Source organism: Miscanthus floridulus, chromosome 12, assembly GCF_019320115.1.
Source record: "Miscanthus floridulus cultivar M001 chromosome 12, ASM1932011v1, whole genome shotgun sequence".
Lineage (NCBI taxonomy): Eukaryota > Viridiplantae > Streptophyta > Magnoliopsida > Poales > Poaceae > Miscanthus > Miscanthus floridulus.
In genome coordinates, this window is record NC_089591.1 from 57,232,557 (window position 1) to 57,258,480 (window position 25,924).

The 25,924-nt window shown below is 48.0% G+C and overlaps 2 protein-coding genes and 2 pseudogenes across 2 annotated transcripts; 1 reads left to right on the top strand and 3 right to left on the bottom strand.

The window, feature by feature from the left end:
- Positions 1–3,267: 3,267 nt before the first annotated feature.
- Positions 3,268–8,840, top strand: LOC136498038 (glutaredoxin-C6-like). Its single transcript, XM_066493974.1, has 4 exons — positions 3,268–3,425; positions 7,523–7,611; positions 8,303–8,401; positions 8,581–8,840. Exons 1-4 carry the CDS (start codon positions 3,322–3,324, stop codon positions 8,676–8,678), a joined length of 390 nt encoding a protein of 129 aa, XP_066350071.1. The 5' UTR covers positions 3,268–3,321; the 3' UTR covers positions 8,679–8,840.
- Positions 8,841–8,935: 95 nt separating this feature from the next.
- Positions 8,936–10,404, bottom strand: LOC136495936 (uncharacterized; annotated as a pseudogene).
- A 1,567-nt stretch (positions 10,405–11,971) lies between these two features.
- On the bottom strand, positions 11,972–14,512 carry LOC136498037 (transcription repressor MYB6-like). The gene is made up of 3 exons (XM_066493972.1): positions 14,186–14,512; positions 13,033–13,162; positions 11,972–12,899 (listed from the first exon to the last, which is right to left on the bottom strand). The coding sequence occupies exons 1-3, from the start codon at positions 14,328–14,330 to the stop codon at positions 12,377–12,379; spliced, it is 798 nt and encodes a 265-aa protein (XP_066350069.1). The 5' UTR covers positions 14,331–14,512; the 3' UTR covers positions 11,972–12,376.
- A 4,348-nt stretch (positions 14,513–18,860) lies between these two features.
- LOC136496332 (protein ALP1-like) lies at positions 18,861–20,218 on the bottom strand (annotated as a pseudogene).
- Positions 20,219–25,924: the final 5,706 nt, after the last annotated feature.

Sequence of the window (25,924 nt, forward strand, 5' to 3'; positions counted from 1 at the left end):
ATCCGCTCGGGGAACTGATGGCCTGCAAGCCAACTGGCACTTTGCTGAATACCAGGACTGGTTCGAGGCTCCGCTCCCATGCGCGGGCCACTCTCGGAGGCGCAGTGCGTCCAAGCCTTCACGGCCGGGCTGCAGCCGCCTCTTAGTCTCGACATCGAGCTCCACAATCCCCAGTCCCTCATCATCGCCATGAGCCTTGCTCGCAAGTTGGAGCTCCGCGAGCAGTATGCAGCTGTGGCTGTTCCACCTCCCGCACCACCAAGCGACCAGCAGCAGGGCATCCTTCCGGCACCTCCACCACGTCTCGCTCTTCCGGCTCTGCCACCTGCCGCGACTGCCGCAGCCGCCACCGTCACGGCGGAGGGTCGCCCCGTCAAGCGCCTGTATACCTGAGCAAAATGAGCCCGACCCGACCCAGCCCGCGGGCTCGGCCCGAGCCCGATGGGCTTTAGCCCGCCCACGAAGCTTACTGGACAGGTCTGGACAGAGATCCCGTTGCCCAGAAAAATATTTCTTAGCCCGAGCCCGAGGCCGAAATACTGTTTTTGCTATTTTAAACTATGAAATGTGCGGGCGGCCCACCCTGGCCAGGGTCCAGCCCAAAAAATTAGGCCTGACCTGCCTAGTGGGACGGTCATGGGCATGACTTTTTTGGCCCGAAGTAATAGGGCTTTTTTTCGACCCGACCACAAAATGCTCAGGTCTAAGTGACTGTCAATGTCCGAGATGGAAGAACACCGCCGGCTCGGCCTTTGATTCAATTGCAACGAAAAGTTCAAACATGGTCACAACCAAGTGTGCCAGCGCCTGTTCTTGTTGGACCTCGCGGCGACGGATGATGACAATGACACTGCCCCCGACGACTCCGACACTATAGCACCGCAGCTATTGCTCCACGTGATCAACGACGTCCACACCAGCAACACCATGCAGGTGTGCCTCTGGCTGGTGTCCACGCCCTTATCAACTTGGGCTCGACGCACAACCTCATCGGCGAGGAGGTGGCTAGCCGCACCGGACTCCCCATGGTCTGCTGCAGCTTTGCGTACATCACGATGGCCAATGGCGAGCACGTGCTCAGGCATGTATCGGCGGGTGTTGTTCTCCATCGATGGCGACGTCTTCACTATCAACTTTTTCATGCTGCCGCTAGCTCGGCTACGACGTCGTCCTTGGCACCCAGTTGGCTTCCCTAGGACCGGTTCTCTGGGACTTCGCGACCTTCACCATGCCCTTTTAGCACAAGGACCATCCAGACTGCTGGCTCTTGAAGAAGTTGGTTGGCACCCCTCCGGCTGCACCACCGGCGCTGGCGCCTACCCACCGTGATGATATGATGTTCAAACCATGCTGCCCCCACGCGTCTCCGGAAAGACAAACCAGTTGCACTGACCACCTGGGAAGATGTCGACGACTTCCTCGACCGCTATCCATCCTTCTAGCTCGAGGACGAGCTGCTCGTCGAGGGAGGGAGAGATGTTATGTGGGGTCGACATTACCAGCACAGCTCCAGGGCTCGAGATGCTGCTAGGGGCACGCCCAAGGAGGTGCATGGCTATATTCTAAGACAGCTGTAATCAATGGCAGTTAAGCTGCCGGTTAGGGGTTAAAACCTAGGGAGGTGCATGCGCAGCCAGCTGCAATCAATGAGAATTAGTGTGTTGGTTGAGGGATTAGAGTTAACGAGAGGGAGAGAAACGAGGAGTCGATGAGCTAAGAGGCTGGGCGCCTCTACTTATACCATGTAACCAGTTATGAATAAGTGAAGTATTCCTAATCTCCCTCTGCTTCTCTCAATCTCACCCCCTTCACAATTGGACGTCCAGGGGATCAACCCCACGTCGTTATCTCCTAAGTCTACGAACTACGCAGTCGAGGTCCCCTTGTCCTGGGCACCAATGCCCTTGACAACATTAATTTAAAATTATAAGACATTTTGACTTTTCTAGCATATATCTTTTGCTCCGTATTATACATTTAGGTATATAGTATGTCTAGATACATAGTTAAAATGTTTTATAATTTGGAGTAGGAGTAATTGTGAACACTTTGTAATTTAAGCTCAAATCGATACTTTATGTTCTGTTAATGAGATATTAGGATACGATTCGGAAGTGGTTTGGTGCTCTAGGGGGTGATTATTACTAGTAGCCGGTATCGACTCGTAAGATGATTTGGACGTTTGGTGCTCTGGACGAGTATCTCTGTTTTGACAACAGTTAGCTGTTAAAAAATAGCTATGATCATATTTGAATTCTTAACTAATAAACTAGTTAATGTTTTAACTACTATTCAACTACAATTAGTTACCAACCAGCTAATGGACGTGTTTGATAGATACGAGTAGTTACTATTTGGGGCTAAAAATTAGCTTAAATTAGTTATGGTTGGCTAGCTAGCTAGTTAGCTCTCATGTTTGGACACACTAGGATTTGAGCTAAAAATTAGCTAGCTAACGATTAATCCATGATATCCAACTTGTCCAATAATTAGTTACCAACCAACTAATCATTGGTTAACAACTAGCTAGCTAACAAGAATTCTTTGCTAACATAGCTAATAGTCATTTCAATTTTTTTGGAGATTCAAAACATCTCAAGTTTAATCAAGATTATAAAAAAAATTATAAAGATTTATGATATTAAATAAATATACTATGAAAATATAATTAACGAAGAATCTAATGATACTTATTTAGTATCATAAATATTATTATTTTATTATATAAATTTAGCTAAACTTAAAATATTTTGACTCTATAAGAAAATTAGAATACCTTAAAATTTAGGATGAAAGGAGTATCTATTAGTCAGTTTCTTCCATCTAACATAGGACGTGTTTGCTTCCTGCCACCGAATGCCACGCCTCAGCTGCGGCAGCGCTGGCGCTCCGCTGCAACTACAGCACGTTTTGGTATCGAAAATAAACTAGCGTGCGATGGCGTGACCGTGGCACGCCGCAATTGCAGGAGCGAACCAAACGCATGCTCAAACTAGGGCGTGTGTGCGGCGCGGTTTGGTAACCAAGCAAACGCGCCTTCTTCCCTTCTTCCATCTAACACTGTTAGCTAAGTGGACCTAAACGATGACTGGTGCACACCGTGGGGATGCGTGCCAAGGCGGTCATCGGATGCGGACTCGGCGACTCGCATCGTCGGCTGTCGCATACGGATACGGGCATACGGCACACTTCGGCCTCGCCCGCGTAGTTGACTCCCTACTCCCTGCTTCCTAGTCGGCTAGTCCCTACCCAGCGACCACCACCGCCCTTCTTCGCCCCCTACCTACCTTATAAATACGAGACGGGCGGAAAGCGGCAGAGATGGGAATCGCCGCCTCCTCCTCCTCCTCCAACACGGAATCGAGAGCTATGGCGCTCGCCAAGGCCAAGGAGATCGTCGCCTCCGCTCCCGTCGTCGTCTTCAGGTCTTTCTCTCCCTTCCTACCTCTCCCTCTCACGCGCACCATGAACCAGTGCTACTAGACAAGGTAGGCTTCGAGAATATAATAATCCTAAACAAATGAAAAGGGGAGAGGTGAAGCTGGGGGAATTTTTTCAGTCGTCCTTTCCCCTCCATATGAGTTAAAGCGCATTCTTCTGTTCCCCTTCCGCGAGAATATTCTTTGTTCATCTCTTAGATTAATTCGACTATTCGAGTCTTAGAGACTTAGTGATGCGAGAAAGTTACACGAAGGAATTTATAATGATTTTTTAGAGATGTCAATTTCATTACAGATGTTCTAACCCGCGATTCCTGGTGGATTTGCTCCAACCAATGTGGAAAATGCAGAATTAGGGTCGCACCCGTCTTATTTGGATAGATAGAATAATTCACGTTTGTAACTCTGAAATATTCTTCTGCTAAGGGATTAGAAAAAATGATACAGGAGGATCCTTTTCTAGGTTAACTGGCACTAAGGCACTAAGGGCTTGTTTGGATATGAACCCATTCCCCACGTGGATTGTAGTGGATTGGGAGGGGATTTAGAGGGAAATTAGTTCATTCCCTCTTCAGTCCACATGTATTGGGAGGGAATGGGTTTATCCAAAGCCCTAATGGTGTCCAAATCTCAATGGGCTGCAGATTTGCTTGATGAAGTCGTCTAGCTATGCTGTTTCTTTTTATAGTTTGTTTGTAGCCAGAGTAACTTTCTGGTGGAACCCTTTATGGTTGTATTGCTAGCATGGCTACCTTGTCACTCCTTATCTCCTTCCTATCAATGATAAATCTCAGGCAGATCTATCACTATGGGAGTATGGGTTGTAAAAGATATCAGAGGCGCAGATGGTGGAAGCACCGAGCCCGATCTTGGGTCCTTGGTGAATGCGTGTTTCTCATTAGATGGAAAAGTCCCATCCGTGGCACTTTACATAAATAGCCAGCTAACAACCTTTTCGTGATCACGCAGTATTCTTTACATGGACAATAATCAATCGTACTCCTATAATGCGTGATCGCTTCTAACACATGATCTAGTCTACCGCATGATCTGGTCATAACACACATGCACACACACATGATCTAGTCTACCGCATGATCTGGTCATAACACACATGCACACGCATGATCTAGTCTACCATGGTGGTTGCCGAATGTTAAGGTTATCCTTTAACACTCCCCCTCAATCACAACTTTACCAGGTTGAGATTGTATTTAAAGTTCTCCAGGAGTCGACTTGACAGTGGCTTTGTAAAGCCATCTGCTACTTGATCACCTGAAGAGATAAATTCAATATCCAATAATTTTCGTGATACTCTTTCTCTGACGAAGTGATAATCAACTTCTATATGTTTAGTTCTAGCATGAAACACTAGATTAGCTGACAAATACTTCGCTCCAATATTATCACACCATAACTTAGCTGGCCTCGGGCTGTTGATATGCAATTCTTGAAGAAGAGTTTGAATCCACATCACCTCAGCAGTTGCATCAGCTACAGATTTGTACTCAGACTCAGTGCTGGATCTTGACACTGTGTGTTGCTTGCGAGCACTCCAGGATACAAGATTAGAACCCAGAAAAACTGCAAAGCCTCCTGTAGACCTCCTGTCATCTGTGCTACCTGCCCAGTGTGCATCTGAAAAAGCAGTCACCAGCGTGGAAGAAGACTTGTGAATCTTGAGACCCAGCTTGGTACATTGTTTCAGGTATCTCAAAATTCTTTTCACAGCTGCCCAATGCACAGTAGTTGGAGCATGAAGAAACTGACACACCTTATTTACTGAATAGGCTATGTCAGGTCTAGTGAGTGATAGATATTGTAATGCTCCAACAATACTTCTATAATGAGTAGCATCATTCAGGCCTAACAAGGACCCTTCATGCAGCGACAATTTTTCACTTGTGCTTAGTGGAGCAGCTACAGGTTTGCAATCAGACATGCCTACTTTCTTAAGGAGATCAGAGCCATACTTATCTTGCATTAGGACAATACCATCATGTACCTTATACACCTCAATGCCTAAGAAATAGTGAAGCTGTCCAAGATCTTTCAGTGCAAACTCTTTTTGAAGATCTTGAAGCAGGGCATCAGTAGCCTTTCCTATGGAACTAGCTACTATGATGTCATCAACATACACAAGAACAAACATGGTTACAACTCCTTTGTTGTAAAAGAACTGTGAAGTATCTGCTTTTGATGCATGAAAACCAAGTGAAAGGAGTTTTCTACTTAGCCGAGAGTACCAAGCTCTAGGTGCCTGCTTTAGTCCATATAATGCTTTATCGAGTTTGCAAACATAGCCCAGTTTGGAGGTGTCTTCAAAACCTGGTGATTGTTACATGTAAACTTCTTGAAGATGACCATGAAGAAATGCATTTTGTACATCAAGTTGGCGAAGGCGATGCGAATGTTCACGGTGTGTGCACGCGTCTGAGACGCATACATCTGCTCGATGGCCTTCCAGACCGCCGCCGCAGTCTCACATGTGGAGACTTGGATCTTCACCTCCTTGGTGAGCGATGACAGAAGAAACCTGTTGGTCCTTGGCTTCCCATTCCTCAAAGGCCGGGTTCGGCCTCTTCCCTTGTTTTCCATCAACGGTGGCGACGAGCTCCTCTTCTGGTGCCTTGGTGTCGCCGGTAATGTGCGCTTGGAGACGAGCGCCGCGTATGGCTGAATGAACTTCGGCTTTCCATAGCGCATGATTCAGCTTTCCCAATTTCTCCGAGACAGCTTGGCCAGAGAGAAAATTGGTTGATGAGTTGGAGCTAGACATGGCGCTAGATTTGGTGGATTGAATTTTGTGGAGATTTGGCTCTAATTACCATGTAAAAGACATCAGAGGCGCAGATGGTGGAAGCACCAGGCCCGATCTTTGGTCCTTGGTGAATGCGTGTTTCTCATTAGATGGAAAAGCCCCATCTGTGGCACTTCACATAAATAGCCAGCTAACAACCTTTTGGAGATCACGCAGTATTCTTTACATGGACAATAATCAATCGTACTCCTATTCATGCATGATCTCTTCTAACACATGATCTAGTCTACCGCATGATCTGGTCATAACACACATGCACACACACATGATCTAGTCTACCGCATGATCTGGTCATAACACACATGCACACACATGATCCAGTCTACCATGGTTTTTGCCAAATGTTAAAGTTATCCTTTAACATGGGTATCACTATGGGGAAGGGATATGGAGATCTATCACTATGGGGGAAGGGATAGGGAGTTCCTGGATTCTTGTCTCCGTCTCTGTTAAACTTGGTACCTGTTGTATTTATGTTACATGTTAATGGAAATGGGGATGGCCTCGACTCGAAAAAATCACAATAGGCAATTTGAAAAGGGGGAGATGTGACCCAAATCATCCTTAGGATTTGATTCAGTTTGGATTCTACCATAAAAGTTCCTGAGGTGTACCACTTGGTGGACTGGTGGCCCATAAGCAGAATGTGCATCCGGGGTGATCTGCGCAAGGGCTTTGACTCCATGGGCTCCTGATTACCTGGATGATTTGGAAGGAACGCAACCATCGTGTCTTCGACAACAGTTGCACGCTCCCACCAGGTTTGGTCACTGTGGTGGTAGAGAAACAGTTGGATTGAGGCAGGTTTTGTCGACCTGGTGAGCTGATAGCGCTGGTGGTTGGATAGGCGCTTAGTGTCATTTTAAAACGTTCCAATGTAATAGAACTTCTTGTGCCTTTGCTGGGTTAGCTGCAGCCTATACATGTCTCTCGCATGCTTGTCTGACTCACTAACTCGTTGTAATCTGCTCACCCCTCTTAACGAAATGCATGCTAAGCATGTTCGAGGGAAAAAGGTGATTACCACTTCCAAATTTGCCTAAGTTGGTGGCCCTGCTATCCTAAAAGTTTGCTATCTGTGTACTGTTCTAGCGTTCGACATCCTGCCATCAATTGATTTTTGTTTTACCGCTTCTCAAGTTAATGTAGTACTATGTTTGGTGCTTGACTCTCATTATTTAATCAGTTATTCTACCATTTCTTTTTGGTTTTGATCCATTTTCCCATTCTGTGTCTGATTTGTATTTTGGGTAACCTGCAGCAAAACTTCCTGCCCTTTCTGCGTCCGTGTGAAGCAGTTGTTCGAGAAGCTGGCAGCTAGCTACAAGGCCATTGAGTTGGATGTGGAAAGTGAGTGCACTTAAATTTGTTTATTCTTTTCAGTTGTGCAATTCATAGTTTTGACTGTACACATCATAGGTATTACCATTATAGCTGAAAACTTGGGATGTTTCTGTTGTACTGTTTTGCTGAAATATGGTTATATTTGCTTATAGGTGACGTATTTAGTACAGCAGTACCGTTATGGACTGTGGCACGATTGAATTTCTATGCAAGTTCATGATTTGGTTGCTCTTTATGACATGAGATTAAATCACTTGGTTAGGTGCTGGAGAAACACTTATTGTGGCACAAGTAACAAGAACAAATCATTGGTTTCTTTCTTGCTTCTTCTTTTGCAAATATTTTTGTACAGCTTTGCTCTTTATATAAATAAATTTCCACTCCTGTTTTGTCCATAGAAAAAAAAAACTAAGAACAAATGACCTGACAAATAAAGTGCCAAATGCTAAGGTGTATGTTGCTAACCTGCAGTGTCTTATATGTTTCATATTGTTTCAGTTACTGGATCATATCATATTCTTTTAAGCTGAAATATTGTGGTTCCAATCACAATTTACTACGCCTGCTGAGTGCTGAGTGTACACTCATGGCAAACATTTAGCGGGTGTCTCTGTGCTTCCTATCTTAGGACTTCGCATAGTGATTAGCATCATGGGATTTCAGGGAAACTCTTATTGAACCAACCTGTTCTGTTTAGGTGATGGGCCTGAGCTCCAGAATGCCCTCAAGGAGTGGACTGGACAGAGGACTGTCCCAAATGTCTTCATCAATGGGAAGCATATTGGTGGCTGCGATGGTGAGCCTCCTTCTACAATTGTACACCAATGCATATAATCTACGCTTTTGTGAATCCTTGTCTACGATTACCAAATTACTGACAATGCATAAATTGATATGTGCAAGACTTTGCAACATGTAAACTTGCTAGGTCATCTCTCTGAAGTTACCTTGACATGTTAATCTGTTCTATGGCAGATACTATGGCACTGAACAATGATGGGAAGCTGGTGCCTCTGCTGACTGAGGCTGGAGCCATCGCCGGTTCTACCTCAAAGGCAACCATCACTGCTTGACATGTGTGTTGCCGTTCCCGTGCTTAAAATAAAGATGCTTTGCAAGTGCTGAACTTGCAGCTGTCAGATGCTATCTGGGAGTGTGACTGTTCGATCCCTGTATACTGCCTAGACATCAGTCGAGTCGTATTCCCGTGCTAAGTTGTGAACTATATTGTCGTTGCTCTGTTTGTCTTTCTTCTAGAAATACTCCGTTCGTGCATTTCTGTCTCAGGCTCGTAGCACCCACATGACACGACGCTCGCTGGTGCGCGCCAGCCCGAATGGAGTGTGTCCTACCGCCGGTCCATTCTGAGGTACACCTTGCACACCACCAGCTCCTCGTCGTTGCTGTTCTCGTCATACGGGAAGTCCGGCCTGAAGCCGTATTCTTCCATCCACCACTCCGCCCGCGCCAATCTCCGCGACGCCTCGTCGTCCTCCCGATACTGGAACACGCGCCGGTATCCCACGTCCCGGCCTTCTCCGTCCCTGACGCCCCAGTAGCGCCCCGCCGGCACGTACTGCCCCGGCCCTGCTCTTCGCGGGCGCGCAATAATGCCATCGTCGCCGCCGCCGTGCTCCGTTGTTCGCGGGCGCCGCACGGCGAAGAACCACTCGAACCTGTCGTTCGCCGCCGGGAGCACGCCCGTGAGCACCGCGGGGTGCGCCGCGCAGACGTAGGTGGCGTGGTGCATGCGGCACCGCAGCGGGTCCCCGACGCTGCGGCTGGCGAGGTACAGTTGCACGAGCACCTGCGGCTTCACGTCCGCGCCCGCGAGTTTCGCCGCGGGCGTCGTCGTGCTGCATGGGCGGATACAGAGGGTATTCCCCGTATTCTCAGGAATACCCAACTATTTTAGCACACTTCTATGTATATACTTGTATATGTATATGTATATGTATAATACCATATTTTATAGTATTTTTACTCATTGAAGTTCAAAACAGTAAAAAACTGCCTCTCAAATTGGCTCATATTTTGTAGTATTTCACTCATTGCAGTTAAAAACAATTGATTTTTTTTATTGACGTGGAAGTAGGAATACCCAAATTCAGAATCTGGGCTCCGCCACTGTCGTGCTGTGCTGCTGCTGGACGAGTCTCTTGTGGAGCACCCCTCCGCGAGCCGGGTACACCTTGCATACGACCATGTCGAACGCCCCGCCGGCGCCGGAGTCGTCGCCGCCGCGGTCGCCGTACTCGTCCATGCGCCACTCGGTCTCCCTGGACGCGCTGGCCCCCGCCGCGTCCTCGTGGTAGCGGAAGGAGTGGCAGTACCACGCGCCGCCGCCGCGGGAGTTGGCCTCGCCCCGCCCTCCGCTTGCCGCCGAGGCCCCGCCCGCGGCAGACGAAGAAGAGCCACTCGACCCGGTCGCCTTCGCCGCCGCCGCCGTTGGCGCTGGCGAGCGGGTGGACCTTGGCGAGGAACGCCGGGTGCGCGCCGTAGACGTCGGCGTCGTGGATCTGCGGCGGCAGCTCGCCGCACCGCAGGGCGCGGCGCGCCGGCAGGTACCGCCCGACGAGATCGTCCGGGGCGGGGTCGAACGGCGGCTGACCCTGGCCGCCCGCCGAAGGCCTGGTGGTGCCGCGCCGCGGCGGTGGCCTCGGCGTCCTGCCCCCGCCGCCGCCGCCGCCGAGGAGGACCCAGCCGTCGTCGGTCTCCTCCTCGCGGAGGCTGGCGGACGCGGTCGGATCAGTGGCTCCCGGCGCCGGTTTCTTCGGTGGCATTGGGGGCTTAACGGTGGTATCCTTCTACGCCTTCCAACGGTCCAAAGGATGTGATCGGTCGCCTCGGTTTTATTGAGCGCGCAAGTACGTACGAGGCTGGTATCCGAGGCAATGTTAGTTAGGGCACGTACAGCAGGGCGATTCAACCCGTCTCTGTCTTACTTTTTTTTTTTTTTTTTTTTTTTTTTTTTTGCAGAAAACAGCCTCGGGACCGAGAAGACAGGCGAGTCCGCCTCGCGAGACGACGACGCCGGCTCGTGCTCCCTGACTAAGTCGCCAGACGAGGACGCGCTGTACAACATCGTCGCTTCCGAGCGACGACGCGCGGATCAGGCCGTGCTCATGGGAGAATCCCCCACCCGCGCGGGTGGCCGTTGTGCTTGGCGCGAGGTGAGGCTGCGCCCATGCTCGACGGCCTCGTTGCCACGGTGGCCGTGCGGGAGCGGTGTCAAGTGGCTCTGGTGGAGGCGGAGACGATGGACAGGGGCAAGAAGTGGCGGATCGAGGGGCGCGCGTGGAAATCGGAGTCGGAGGGGGAGACGGTTGTGGTGCTCGTCTTCGTCCACACAGTCCTCTGACGGGAGGCTGCCCTCGCCGGCGCCGTCAGGTGGTGGCGGCCCAGGGTCTCCAGCTGCGCTTCACCAGCCCCACGTCCACTAGTTCAAATGCTCCTGTTCCTGTATAGATTAAGGCTAGCATGCAATCCAGAGGTAGCTACTAATCCACAATCTAGAGGCAAGCCCGCTATTCAGGGTATTGGCCGCCACCAGGTCATGGCGAGCTGCTCGTCCCCTCTGTTTATGCATCTATGCTTGTTATTTTTCTTGCTTTGAATTTGTGCATGGAGGAGCAGATTAGGCAATGTGTCAATATAAGGAACCGAGAGGCAATGGATTGTTCAAAGAATCTCTGTTTGAAGAATTTGTCCTCAGTTTCATAGTCTTATTTATTCTTGATACATTTTCTATGAAATAACCACACTAATGGTATACAAAAAATTATTTATAGTTGATCCTAGCTACATACAAAGCATTAAATAGCTTAGAGAGAGAACCCTGTCTATGGGTTGTATGACCTGTCTTTATACTTATCTGTGTGATAGATTCAAGGTGCTTAGAGACGGATCCCCGTCTGTGAGTTGTACATGCCCTTATTCGATTGGACTTCAGGGCAGCGGAGCCATGATTCGGAGTAGGCAAGCCAACAGAGACCGAGTAGACAGGCAATTATCATGCAGACCTTTCGTTGTCACTTTGAATTGGGCCAGATTCTATCTAGTATTGGGCTTTATTAAAGGCGGAAAAGTGCGGGTTTCCTCAGTCAAGGAACTGAGACCTTTGGGCTCTCTGAGGTGGGCTTCCGCAGCACAACCGGACAAAGTATATAAACCGAGCCCTAATGCTTACTTTGCTGCTGCCATCTCCTCTGAAATCAGAGTCTCAGATGCATTATATTCGTACTGCTGAAACAAAATGCAGATGTACTAGTTTCAAAAAAATAAAATGCAGATGTACTAGTTTCAAAAAAAAAATGCAGATGTACTGACTGATTAGTGATGACTGGACTGAAATTTGTTCATACAAGTAAATACACTTCAGTACTTTACACTCGGTGTAAGCATGCATGCATATGCATATGCATATGATGCGTGGTTGCAAATAATCAATATCGAATTGGGTAATTGTATGCCACCCTCATATCCCCTTAGTTTTTTCAGGTACGGATTGCTAGCTATCGGAAAAAACTTGTTTGTTTTCCATGCATAAAGAAGTTCCCCGGCCGGAGCTTTAACGTGTCACCGCTGAGGCGGCGGTAGCGCTGCTGCTGATGCTCCTGCAAAGTGGACGTACGGTAGCAGTTGTTCCGTTCCGTCCTTATCCACAACCACACCACGGCTACACGACGACGATCAGCTGTCTCTCCCCTCAGGTAGAAAGGCATATGCTGCTGCAGGCGGCAGGTTAGCGAATCGATCGATCTCGATCTCTCTACCACAGCGTGCACACCTCCCCGGCGCCGTCGAGGTTCCACAGGCTGCCCCACGTGGCGCCGTCCTCCTCGCTGGACCCGTACTCGTCGCTGGCCGTGGAGCCGCAGCAGCTGCCGGCGGTGCCGCCGCCCTGCCCGCCGCCGGCGCCGTGGAGGAGGAGGAGGTCGTCGCAGGACATGGGGCACATGATGAAGCAGTCCATGGCGTCGACGTGCATGATCAGGTCCCCGGCCGCATCGGTGGCTACCGCCGTCGTCGGCGCCGCGCACGCGTCACCGGCGGTTGCGCTGCCACGGTCGTCGTCGTCGGCCGTGGCGCCGGTGCAGCACGTGCCGCGGCGCTGGTCCCCGTCCTCGTCAAGCTGACCAATTAGAGACTGCTGCTGCTGGCGCTGCTTGAGAAACCGGGCTCTCGCGCGCTCGATGCTCTTGGACGGCTTGCCCTTCTTGAAGTGCGTCCTCCAGTAGTTCTTGATCTCGTTGTCCGTCCTGCCAGGGAGGCTGCGAGCGATCGTCGACCACCTGCTTACAGTATAATACAGATGCCAAAGAGTTTTAGTGCATCAGGTACAGCTTTGTTTATTTCATGTTCAGTACAGAATAACACAATAAAAAGTTCACATGATGGGTGCGCTAATTAATTAATCTACAGTACCTGTTTCCCCACAAAGCATGGAGCTGGACTATGATGCTCTCCTCTTGGGGTGTGATCTTACCCCGTTTCAGATCTGGTCTCAGGTAGTTGACCCACCGCAGCCTGCAGCTCTTGCCACTTCTCTTGAGCCCTGAGTCAAGCATAAAAGGCCAAAATGAGAATGGAGGGATCTTATTAGATGAATAGCTCAATCTATATATCACGCATGTGCGCCAACAAGTGATGGTAAATCACTAACTTTATTAAGTGGTAAGTAAGGGATGGCTGTCATGATATAACCAACTAACTAAAAGGAACAAAAAGGTTTTGATAAAAAAGACTGGCAACTCTAGCTCTATTTTTTCTTGAAAATTGATTGATAGGTACACCTGTACTCATCAGCATATGGAGATGTATAGGCATCCAATGATAGTATTAACGAGGAGCTTGGGCTGTGAACCGGTTAAACTAAGTCGCATATCAGTGCTGGAGATATACTCACTCTCACATCATGATTCACTCTGGACCTGTTTGTGCGAGTGCATGGCCTTCCGCGGCTTCTGCTCAGCTAGTGAACTCCATAGTACAAGCACGCATCAATAGAAGGGAACTGTGGGAGAAGTTTGCTTTTGAGAAGTTCATTTAAAAAACCGTCTGTTTGTGATTTGTAAAAGTGATGGTTTTTGAAACGGTCTCAGTCTTATCATCAAAAGTAGGCTTCTCCATTTGCCTCAGGTTGCATGCTTGCATTAGAATTTGAGGAACGAATGGGATCTAGCTAGTACACCCACGAGACGATACTAGCTAATCCTGAAGATGGATATCCTGTTTTACTCTCTGTATCCACCAGTCTACAGTCATGTCTATGGCACTCGCGGCAACGGTGGCAGCAGCAAGTTGGCAAGCAAAGGGAAGGGAGTCGATCGTGCATGGTAGAATCCTGGGACACATGAAGATCCTCTGCAAGTTGCTCCACCTGAAGATATCTTGGAAAATCACAAGCCTCAAGTAGGTGCATACCGCACACCACCGTCAGGTTTTTTTTACGGCCGTGCAACTTGCAGAGACTGAATAATTTACAAGTTGTGCAGCAAACCTGCTGTTTGGTGAAAAGAGCTCGGTCGTAATTGGCGAGGTATTATTAAGAGCAGGCAGTATTGGACAGATACAGTACCTGCAAGCTTGGAGACGTTGTTCCACCTCCCTTCGCCGTGCTGCGTGACATGGTCGACGAGCAGCTTGTCCTCCTGGCTGGTCCAGGGGCCCTTCCTCCACCCGTCCACCTCCTCCTGCCGTCCCCAGCCGAGCGGGCACTCCATTGCCTTGCCTCCAACGGCCGGCTGCTGGTTTCCTGGAGATTTTTGTGCTGCTGCCCTTTAATTTGGCAGCTAGTAGCTAGCTCGTATCTACACTAGAGCTGGCCGGCCGGCGCGGGGGAGCACAGCACAGGAGAGCAAGCAGCTAGCCTTTCTTTGCCGTGATATGATGCTGCCTGTCCCGCAATGAGTGAGGCGAGGTCGGGCACGGAGGAGCGAGTGAGCCGCTACCGCGTATATATCGGCACCGGTGCGGCCCGGCGGGTTCTCGAGCTATTCCCTCTGTCGCTCGCCTCGCCCATCGGCCATCGCGAAAGGCCGCGTCGCTGTCGGTGGAATTCCATACTCCACTAGCTACCTCTACTGTCGAGTTGGATTTCCCGAAATGCCCCTGCCTTCACGCACGGTAATGTAAATCTTCGATCGCTGTGGTGCGCCGAAGTTACCGCGTGTTTGTCGCCGCGAAAGCGCCATGGAGCCGGCCGGACGCCGAAACAAGTTTTTGCCCGGTGGTGCAACAACGTAACATGAGCTTCAATTTTGCCCGTAAATCTCTCACATACATGCTGCAACGATAGTATAACGACTTTATTTTTAAGAACAACGCGACGATCGAGTATTTTGCTTCTAGTTTTGTAAGTAGTGAAGAATATTAAGAAAAAATGTTTATTCCATTTAGACATGAAATAAAAAAAACTGCTAACTTTGCTACTTAAGCGATGAACACGACATCACGCGTGCCCCGTACCTAGCTGCTGATGATCTCTCGGCCGGTTCATCAGCATGTTGTGAGCTGGCACGCGGTAACAAATTAATGGTTAATTATATAGCTAGCTAGATGCATGTATGTGTGATCATGGCCCCTTACTTTGGAACAAAGAAAAAGGAAATGTTACTCTGATCAGATCACCTGATCGATCTCTGTCACCATCAGGTAAATAAAGGACAGTGTACACATGAGCCTAGAGTAGCTTTGTCCAGATATGTGCGAGATAGTATACCTTTCCCCTTCGTTTGTAGGAGTACTCCGTATACTTAGGGCACGTACAACGCTTGTGTTTGCAGCCGTCTGTACGCAGCTACCGAGGCAAAAACATCAGAGTTAACGCGGAGAGAGAGTGCTGCCGCCGCCTCAAGAGACGACGGCCACTACGTAAAAAATGATTTTTAGTAATGATTTTTTTTAGGAGCGGCTGGTGATGGAGCCGTCCCTACAGTGACGTGCTCGGATGCCCAAACACCAGCTGCCTTTACAAATAGAATAGCATGGGCGACTGGTGATACGAGCCGCCTCTATAAATAGGGTTTGATCTGTAGAGGCGGCTCAATCACCAGCTACCTCTGGAGTTGTTATTTGTAGGGGCAGCCGTTGATTGAGCCGCCCCTACAAATGCCCCGTATATATAGCTCCGATTTGTAGGGTCGGCTCAATCACCAGCCGTCTCTACAAATGACCCACATATAATACCGATGTAGCACCTTCTTTCTCCTCGGGTCACTCACTCCAACCCGTGAAAGAAAGGTGGGGAGGCCTTGGACACCTCACAAAAATTGCTCTACTAAGGGGGAAAGGTTTTGGTCTCAAATCCTTTGGTGGAGAGGTTGCAGAAGGTAAGAAAATGTTATTCCATATTTTTTTTGAAGTTTTAATGGTTGGTTAGTGAGTAATTAGAGTTTTATTTTTCTCTCTCTTCTATGGTGCTTGAGCTACTTATGAAGCAAATTAGACCCAGGTTTTAAATGTACTAGGATAAATTAGGGAGGGGAACAAGATCATACCTTTATTTGGTCCATGTTTCTTGATTTTAGTGAATAATTAGTTAGTTTTATGGATGTTTCATGTGCATGTGGATCTAGATCTAGGGTTTGATTTTCTTATTAATTTTGTTTTTATAAATTTATGTTTGATGAAATTGGACTAGGGTTTGTATGAAAGATATTGGGTAAAGTATAATTATTGCTAATTATTGTCTTTGAAATTGTTTATTATAATCAATAAATATGTATTTTAATTATTTATGGATAAATGGGTCATTAATTAATTTTCCTCTACCATGGTGTGTTTGTATGCTTCATGTAATTATATTAGATTTATATTTATATATATCTGAAGTATATACAATTATTCTCAAGTAATTATTAATTTGATTCATTTATATATATATCTGAATAAGTAGGCCTTTAATGTTTGTTTTGTTGTTGTTGTAAAAGATGGAGTACAGGAATTCTTGGATGTATGGTTCGTTAAGGTTCAAGGCAGGTTTCCATGAAGAGGTGGATAAATTTATTGAAGCCGCAAAGAAGCATGCAACGATATTGGAAGAGAATAAGGATACAATTATTTGCCCCTGTAAAGATCGCAAGAACCGTATGCCATGGACAGATGTGACTATCATCAGATCACATTTGATTATGCAAGGATTTGTTTAGGACTACACAGTGTGGATTCATCATGGTGAAACGGTTATTGTTAACGACGAGGATGAGGAGGAATACGACGACGAAACCATAGAATCCTTGTCCCAATATTCAACAGAGCTTGATGCACGAATGGATTTCGAGTTTGGCAATGAACAAGGTGGTGATGCTAGTGGTTGGGACGGTAACGACGGAGGTGGTGCTAATAATGATGGTAGAGCACGTGTCGGGGATGAAGACGATTTGGAGGATATGATTCGAGCCCTTGGACCAGAGATTTTACTAAATAGCCTGAAAGATCTAGAAAATTTGGAAAGGGTGACAAAAGCATTGAAGGAGACTGTGTATGGTGTTGAAAAGGGTTGTCCGACACATTGGACATTGCTACGTTTTGTGCTTGAGCTGCTCATCCTGAAGGCTAAGTACGGCTGATCACACTGTAGTTTCAATGATCTATTGCATCTCCTGCCATGGGTGCTGCCATAACCAAACTCAGTTCCCACCAACACATACCAAGCGAAGAAGGTCATAAGTCCATTGACAATGGGGGTTGAAAAAATACATGCATGCCCCAACCACTGTATACTTTTTCGTGGCGAAACGTTCAAGTCACTGGATAAATGTCCCCGGTGTGGAGCCAGCCGATACAAGAACAATGACCTTGGAATTAGTATAAGTTCTAAGCTTATACATAACAGTTCTAAGCCTTACAAATAGTATAAATTTTAACTTACCACATAATATACAAACACATGATAGTAAATTCAAAGCTAGTCACAATATATAGTTGGAGCCTTGGAATTAGTTAACCACGGCTAATTGTCTCATGTGGTGCAAGCAAAAGAAGCATTGAATTCCCTATTTCACTGTCCTGGGAACCTTGCAAGCAAAAGAACCATTGAAGCCCCTATTTCACTGTCCTGGGAACCTCTCAGAGACAAACATAGCCACCCACATCAACTTGTGGTCAAAAGGAAGGTTGTAGAATGCGCGTCCCATGTCTTTGTTGGCCACCAAATACTGGTAGTACAGATTTAACTGGGCGGCATTGAAACCTAGAAGGTTAATCAACATGTTGAATAGATCATCTGGTAAATCATTGGTGGGCTGTGGTGGGGTGTAGCACAGGCCTTCTCTATAGCTTCAACAAGTCTGTCACCAACACGACTGATTACAGCAATCAGTCCATCCTCTTCATCCCCACCAATCCTAGCTTTCTTTGGCTTGCTTGCTGATGAGGTAGCCCCTTATATTAGGAGAGGGAGTGGCCTCACTCTCACCATTTGCATTCAACTCACTCACAATATTTGCATCCAGGTCTTCATTTCCAGTGTTAGCTTCTTCAGTACCTAATGCAGAATTTAAGTCCTTGGTAAACTTTTCTGTTGCCATACTATTTCCAAAGATTGTCCGCATCTCACCATAGTTTGGGCGGCGCCTGTTCAAGAATTCAGCATCAACCTTGTGATCCTACAATGGATAAATGGAAGTTTAGTTAGAAGCAAACAAATAGAACTTAACATACTGGTTAAGTTTTTTGCAATTATACCTTAACATAGTCATTGTAGTGCTCCTCATCAAGAGTGATAATGAAGTTGTCCTCATCCCAACCAGTAGCACTCACTTTCCTAAGCTTGGTCATCTTTGCAAACTTCCTTTGTTGTGTCTTCAAATGATTTTTAACTTGCTCTCCAGTCTTCATGGTCCTAAACTTTTCATTGACAGCTTTAGCACAAGTGTTCAAATGGACTTTCTTAAAGCCAGAACATGTCTTTGTGCCACTAGCCACCAGATTGGCTAGGTGAGTCAGCATAAAAGCGGTCTCTGGTGCTGTCCATACAACATATCCATTTGTTCCCCTAACTTACTCGTTCAGGTCTATCATAACCTATCATATACAAAACCAGGAAACACAAATGCATGGATCAAAAACGAATATGCCCATCAATTTCAGCAAGACATATGTCCCTAAATTTCAGCAAGGCATATGCCATACAAATTCCAGCGAGCTGTACATACATTTCAGCAAGCCATATGTCCATACAAATTAAATTCAGCACAGCTGATCCACAATTGTTTGTCTAAATACATAAAAATACATAGAGATACTATATATTAATTTGCATAATGGTTTTGACGGTCTACCCACATCTGATCCGCAATTGTTTGTCTAAATTGAACGGTTGCAGCATGCTCACTTGCTTGTCCAGTATACGATGTAGCATGGGTTTGCATTGGCCAATTCGAATCTTGAATGATGAACTCATCAATCCCATCTGCTATGACAAAATCATGGACTATGCAGAAAGCTACAACAATATCTACTTGAGTTTGGAAAGGGAAGAATGGAGTTGCATCATCAAGAATTTTGAATCTCCTCTTAAGTGAATCAAATGCACGCTCTACAGTCACATGAAGAGACGAGTGCCTAAGGTTGAATAAGTCCTTCTCATTTTGGACCAAATTATTCCCCCACTCATTCAAATGGTACCTAACTCCACGGAAAGGAGGCAAGAATCCCGGTTTGGCTCCATAACCGGCATCAACAAGATAAAATTTGCCTAGCATATTGTAGAAAAGGAGATCACATTTCAAGTTATCAAAAATTGGCATAACGAAATTAAATTAGTGATTTTTTTGTTACCTTGTGGAACACGAAGGCCATTAGGGCGTTCTAAAGCATCTCGCAAAACTAAAGCATCATGTGTTGTGCCTTCCCAACCAGCCAAGATATAAGTAAAATGTAGATCAAAATCTATGGCTGCCATTACATTTTGAGTTGCAAAGGACTTTCTACCACGAAATGAATGCTCCAAATCTTTAGGAACATATGCTCTTACATGTGTACCATCAATAGCTCCAATACAATCCTAGTTTATGTTCATCAAAGTAAAAATTAATTAGGGGCCAACACAAGGTTACATAATTTAAATGTGAAACAAAGGTAGGGATAAACCTCACACCTTAAAATAAGGATCCCACCGATAGTTTTCGGCAATTTTGGACAGAGTTTGCAATGATGGGGGCCTAATAAATTCTGTTCGTAGCTCTCCAATGGCATGAAGGACATTGTTGAAATAGCGGCTTACTGTTTCTCCTGACCTTTGATAATTAGTGCCAACTAACCTATTTCTAAGGTTGTGCCCTGCTGTATTTAGAAATATAGCCACCTATTGCTCAACACACATATGAGTGGTATCTTGAAGCAACCCTCGATCTCTAAAAAGGTTACAAAATCGATAGAAACATGCTCTATTAAGTCTAAGTATGTTTACACAAGTTGTATCATCCTTCCAAATGCAAGTGTCTAGGTATTCTTGTCTAATTCTATCCCTTTCCTCAATTGGTGCATAAGTAATACCAACTCTACTGGCACGTCTTTTTCTTTTTCTAGACTGAATAACCGTGGCCACCATGAACAAGAACATATATGCAGCAGCTGAACAAATTAGAACCTTGGTTCTCTGATCCATCTACAATGCAACAATCAAAGAAAGAAAAACAATATTGTCATGTCATGCTCAAACACAGATCAGAAACATGAGGCAACCTACTAGCGCTACAGCGTAGGGATTTTTTTCCCATTGGACTTTGTTGATTTTTTACCATATGCAGAAGCAAACATGTCTCAAGCATAAATCACATCATACTTGTTGAGCTACTGGAGGCACATTTAACAAAAAAATTAAATCCATTGTGTTAGGGTTTGTATACCTTGGGCAAATCACAAATCTGCTAATGGAGAAGGAGGACGAAGCTGCTGGCCGCCGCCGCCGCTGACCACAGGCAGCGCCGCCGCTGCCGACCATAGCCCATGCCGCCGCTACGAGGGCCCGTGCCGTGCCACCGCCATGGGGGCCGATGCCACGCCGCCGCCAAACACTATGGCCCCATGTCCCGTGCATGGTGATGGATGCGTCCTTTTATCCGAGAAAGAACCGAGTGAGGCTATCGGTGAGAGGTGAGAACAAATGAGAAGAAAGCAGAGACCGCCCCCGTCCGTGTAAAAAAATGGGATGGGGAGTCAAGGAATCTGAGGGGAATATGCTAGGTGGGATGTCTCTGTCTTTGGGATGACTCCCATCCAAACAGCCCAAATCCTAGGTCCATCCCATCCCGCCCCTACAAATCCCTCCAACCAAACACACGGTCAATCTCAACCCCTTCACAATTGGGCATACAGGGGATCAACCCCATGTCGTTATCTCTTCAGGCTATGAACTACGTAGCTAAGGCCCCCTATCCTGGGCACCAACGCCCTTGACAACCTGGAATTGGGTTTTCGATGATCCTCATCCACTCCTGTGCCACCGCCTCCTGCAACCACCTCCGCACCAGCCATCACGCCACCATATTCACCCTCCTCCTCTCCCTCTGTCTCCTTGCCCATGGCTGAACCCACCGCGACCGATTTGGCCAAGCTCATCCAAACCCTCATGGCCTCCGTTAGTGCCTTTCAAGGGCAGGTTGCCACCCTATAGTAGGAGCGGCCTGCGATAGCCTCCTTCTCCTGTTCCAGGGGATCGGGCAAGGGCGAACAACATGACGATCACCGTCCTTGCTTCTAGAAGCTTGACTCCCCCAAGTTCGATGGCAAATCAGATCCACTGGCATTCCTCAATCGCTACGAATCCTATTTTCATCAGCAGCGCATCGCCACGGAGGAAAAAGTGTGGATGGCCTCCTACAATCTATAAGGTGGCGCCCAGATGTGGTTCATCCAAGTCTAGCAGGACGAAGGCACACCTTCATGGCGCTGCTTCTCTAAGCTCTTGAACCTCAGGTTTGGGCCGCCAATCCGCTCCAATCCGCTCGGGGAACTGATGGCCTACAAGTGAACCGGCACTTTGCTGAATACCATGACCGGTTCGAGGCTCTACTCCCATGCGCGGGCACACTCTCGGAGGTGCAGCGCGTCCAAGCCTTCATGGTCGGACTGCAGCCGCCTCTTAGTCTCAACGTCGATCCCCACAATCCCCAGTCCCTCATCGTCGCCATGAGCCTTGCTTGCAAGTTGGAGCTACGGGAGCAGTATGCAGTTGTGGCTGTTCGGCCTCCCGTACCACCAAGTGACTAGCAGCAGGGCATCCTTCCGGCACCTCCACCACATCTCGCTCTTCTGGCTCCGCCACCTGCCGTGACTGCCACAGCCACCACTGTCACGGCGAAGGGTCGCCTCGTCAGGAGTCTGTATACCTAAGCAAAATGAGCCCGACCTGACCCAGCCCGTGGGCTTGGCTTGAGCCCGATGGCATTTAGCTCACCCACAAACCTTACTAGACAGGCCTGGACAGAGATCCCGCTGCCTAGAAAAAAATTTCTTGGCCCGAGCCTAGGTCGAAATACTATTTTTTCTATTTTACACTATGAAATGTGCGGGCGGCCCGCCCTGGCCCGGGTCCAGCCCAAAAAAATGAGGCCCAACCTGCCCAGTGGGATGGTCATGGGTGGGACCTTTTTGGCCCAAACTAACCGGGTTTTTTTTACCCGGCCCGCAAAATGCTTAGGTCTAAGTGTCTGTCAATGTCTGAGATGGAAGAACGTTGCAGGCTCAGCCTTTGCTTCAATTGCAATGAAAAGTTCAAACGTGGTCACAACTAAGTGTGCCAACGCCTGTTCTTGTTGGACCTCACGGCGGCGGATGATGACAATGACACCACCCCCGATGACTTCGACACTATAGCACCGTAGCTATTGCTTAACGCGATCAACGACGTCCACACTAGCAACACCATGCAGGTGTGCCTCTGGCTGGGCGACGTCAATGTCCACGCCCTTATCGACTTGGGCTCGACGCACAACCTCATCGCCGAGGAGGTGGCTAGCCGCACCGGACTCCCCATGGTCTACTACAGCTCTGCGTACGTACGATGGCCAATGGCAAGCATGTGTCATGCTCAGGCATGTATCGGCGGGCGTTGTTCTCCATCGATGACGTCGTCTTCACTACCAACTTTTTTGCACTGCCGCTAGCCGGCTACGACGTCGTCCTCGGCACCCAGTGGCTGGCTTCCCTAGGACCAGTTCTCTAGGACTTTGTGGCCTTCACCATGTGTCGACAGAATATGCTCGGCAGTCCACCGAGGGGTATCCCACGATGGTAGATTTGTCAGTGGGGATGTGCGTAATCAGGAACCAGATGGTGACACAAGGCACAGAGAACGATTTAGACAGGTTCGGGTCGTCTGATCGACGTAATACCCTACATCCTATGTCTTTGGTGTATTGTATTAAATACATGATGTCGAGTAGAGGACCCCTGCCTCTCCTTATATACTCTGGAGGGGCAGGGTTACACGTAAAGTATCCTATTTGGTACTATACAATGTCTTGCGGTGCACGCCGAGCAGCGCCGTGCACGCCTTGATCTTGTGGGCCGGGCCACCTCCGACGGTGCGGCCCACATCTTGGGGGCCATACCCCCATAGTAGTCCTCGAGCCTGACAGTAGGTGACGCAGTCACATGGTGCTAGGGTCATAAAGTAGAAGACCAGCTGAGCAGGCAGCCAGTCCCCGGGCGTAGCCTCGAGATGAGAATAAGCACATTCACCGCAAGGTAAAGTGTGCCCACTTAGTCCCCAAGTCTGCCGGAAGATGAAGAATGAATCTTGTAGCAGGGTCAAAGAAGTTCGAAAGCTTGTCGACGTCGTCTGACATACGCGTATCAAGACCCCAGATGTGCTGCCCAAGATCAGCACCCTGATTTGAACAGCATGGAGCAGCTTGATAGCATACCGATGAGACGTAGCAAGATCCGAGCAGCAAGGGAGTCCCCGGCGCCACTGGCGATGACCGAGCACCGAGGAGCGAGGAGTCCCCGGCGTCGCTGTCGATGACCGAGCACCGAGGAGCGAGGAGTCTCCGACGTAGGCGGCGATGTCCGAGCACCAAGGAGCGTGGAGTCCCCGACGTCGCTGGCGATGTCCGAGCACCGAGGAGCGAGGAGTCCCTGGCGTCGCTGGCGATGACCGAGCACCGAGGAGCGAGGAGTCCCCGGCATCGCTGGCGATGACTGAGCACCGAGGAGCGAGGAGTCCCTGGCGTCGCTGTCGATGACCGAGCACTGAGGAGCGAGGAGTCCCCAGCGTAGCTGGCGATGACCGAGCACCGAGGAGCAAGGAGTCCCCGGTGTCGCTGGCGATGACCGAGCACCGAGGAGCGAGGAGTCTCCGACGCCGCTGTCGATGACCGAGCACCGAGGAGTCCCCGGCGTCGCTGGCGATGACGAGCACCAAGAAGCGAGGAGTCCCCGGCGTTGCTGTCGATGACCGAGCACCGAGGAGCGAGGAGTCCCCGGCATAGGCGGCGAGGTCCAAGCACCGAGGAGTCCCCGGTGTAGGCGGCGATGTCCGAGCACTGAGGAGTCCTTGGCGTATGCGGCGAGGTCCGAGCACCGAGGAGTGCCCGGCGTAGGCGGCGAGGTCTGAGCACCGACGTAGCTGACGACGTCCGTGCGGTGAAGTGTGCCCACTTAGTCCTCAAGCATGAATAATCCGAGGGCCGAGGAGTAACCGGCGTAGCTAGCGATGAAGCACGAGCGGCGAACAGTCCGATCAACTGGTCGGTGATGGAGTCCATGAACCAAGCGGTCCGACCAGTTGATCGGTGGAGAAGTCCGACCACCAGGTGGTCTGATCACCTGGACAATGATCCTGCAATACAAACATGTAGAACGGGTAGTACATGATGTAAAAATAAATAAACTCCGGAGAAAAATCAGTCCACCGAGGGGTATCCCTCCGGCTCTTGAAGAAGTTGGTTGGCACCCCTCCGGCTGCACCACCGGTGCTGCCACCTACCCACCATGATGATACGATGTTCAAACCGTGCTGCCCCCACGCGCCTCCGGAAAGACAAACCAGCTGCACCGACCACCTGGGAAGATGTCGACGACTTCCTCGACCGCTATCCATCCTTCCAGCTCGAGGACGAGCTGCTCATCGAGGGAGGGAGAGATGTTATGTGGGGCTGACATTACCGGCACAACTCCCGGGCTCGAGATGCCTCCAGAGGCATGCCCAAGGAGGTGCATGGCTGCATTCTGAGACAACTGTAATCAATGGCAGTTAAGCTGCCAGTTAGGGGTTAAAACCTAGGGAGGTGCATTCGCAGCCAGCTGCAATCAATGAGAATTAGTGTGTTGGTTGAGGGATTAGAGTTAACGAGGAGAGAAGGCTAGGCGCCTCTACTTATACCCTGTAACCAGTTATGAATAAGTGAAGTATTTCTAATCTCCCTCTGCTTCTCTCAATCTCACTCCCTTTATAATTGGGCGTCCATGGGATCAACCCCACGCCGTTATCTCCTCAGGCTAGGAACTACGCAGTCAAGGTCCCCTTGTCCTAGGCACCAACACCCTTGACAACATCAATTTAAAATTATAAGACATTTTGACTTTTCTAGCATATATATATTACTCCGTATTATACATTTAGGTATATAGTATGTCTAGATACATAGTCAAAATGTTTTATAATTTGGAGTAGGAGTAATTGCGAACACTTTGTAATTTTAGCTCAAATCGATACTTTATATTCTGTTAATGAGAGATTAGGATACGATTCGAAAGTGGTTTGGTGCTCTAGGGGGTGATTATTACTAGTAGCCGGTATCGACTCGTAAGATGATTTGGACGTTTGGTGCTCTGGACGAGTATCTCTGTTTTGACAACAGTTAGCTGTTAAAACATAGCTATGATCATATTTGAATTCTTAACTAATAAACTAGTTAATGTTTTAACTACTATTCAACTACAATTAGTTACCAACCAGCTAATGGGCATGTTTGATACATATGCGTAGTTACTATTTGGGGCAAAAAATTAGCTTAAATTAGTTATGGTTGGCTAGCTAGCTAGTTAGCTCTCATGTTTGGATACACTAGGATTTGAGCTAAAAATTAGCTAGCTAATGATTAACCCATGATATCCAACATGTCCAATAATTAGTTACCAACCAATTAATAATTGGTTACCAACTAGCTAACAAGAATTCTTTGCTAACATAGCTAATAGTCATTTCAACTTTTTGGGAAATTCAAAACATCTCAAGTTTAATCAAGATTATAAAAAAGAATTATAAAGATTTATGACATTAAATAAATATACTATGAAAATATAATTAACGAAGAATCTAATGATACTTATTTAGTATCATAAATATTATTATTTTATTATATAA

Excerpts from the sequence above, each read along its gene's own strand:
- LOC136498038 (XM_066493974.1), top strand. The coding sequence starts at position 3,322 with ATGGGAATCGCCGCCTCCTCCTCCTCCTCCAACACGGAATCGAGAGCT. Across the intron at positions 7,612-8,302 it reads CATTGAGTTGGATGTGGAAA|GTGATGGGCCTGAGCTCCAG; the intron begins GTGAGTGCACTT and ends TGTTCTGTTTAG. Across the intron at positions 8,402-8,580 it reads GCATATTGGTGGCTGCGATG|ATACTATGGCACTGAACAAT; the intron begins GTGAGCCTCCTT and ends GTTCTATGGCAG.
- LOC136498037 (XM_066493972.1), bottom strand. The coding sequence starts at position 14,330 with ATGGAGTGCCCGCTCGGCTGGGGACGGCAGGAGGAGGTGGACGGGTGG. Across the intron at positions 13,163-14,185 it reads CAACGTCTCCAAGCTTGCAG|GGCTCAAGAGAAGTGGCAAG; the intron begins GTACTGTATCTG and ends TGCTTGACTCAG. Across the intron at positions 12,900-13,032 it reads CATGCTTTGTGGGGAAACAG|GTGGTCGACGATCGCTCGCA; the intron begins GTACTGTAGATT and ends TACTGTAAGCAG.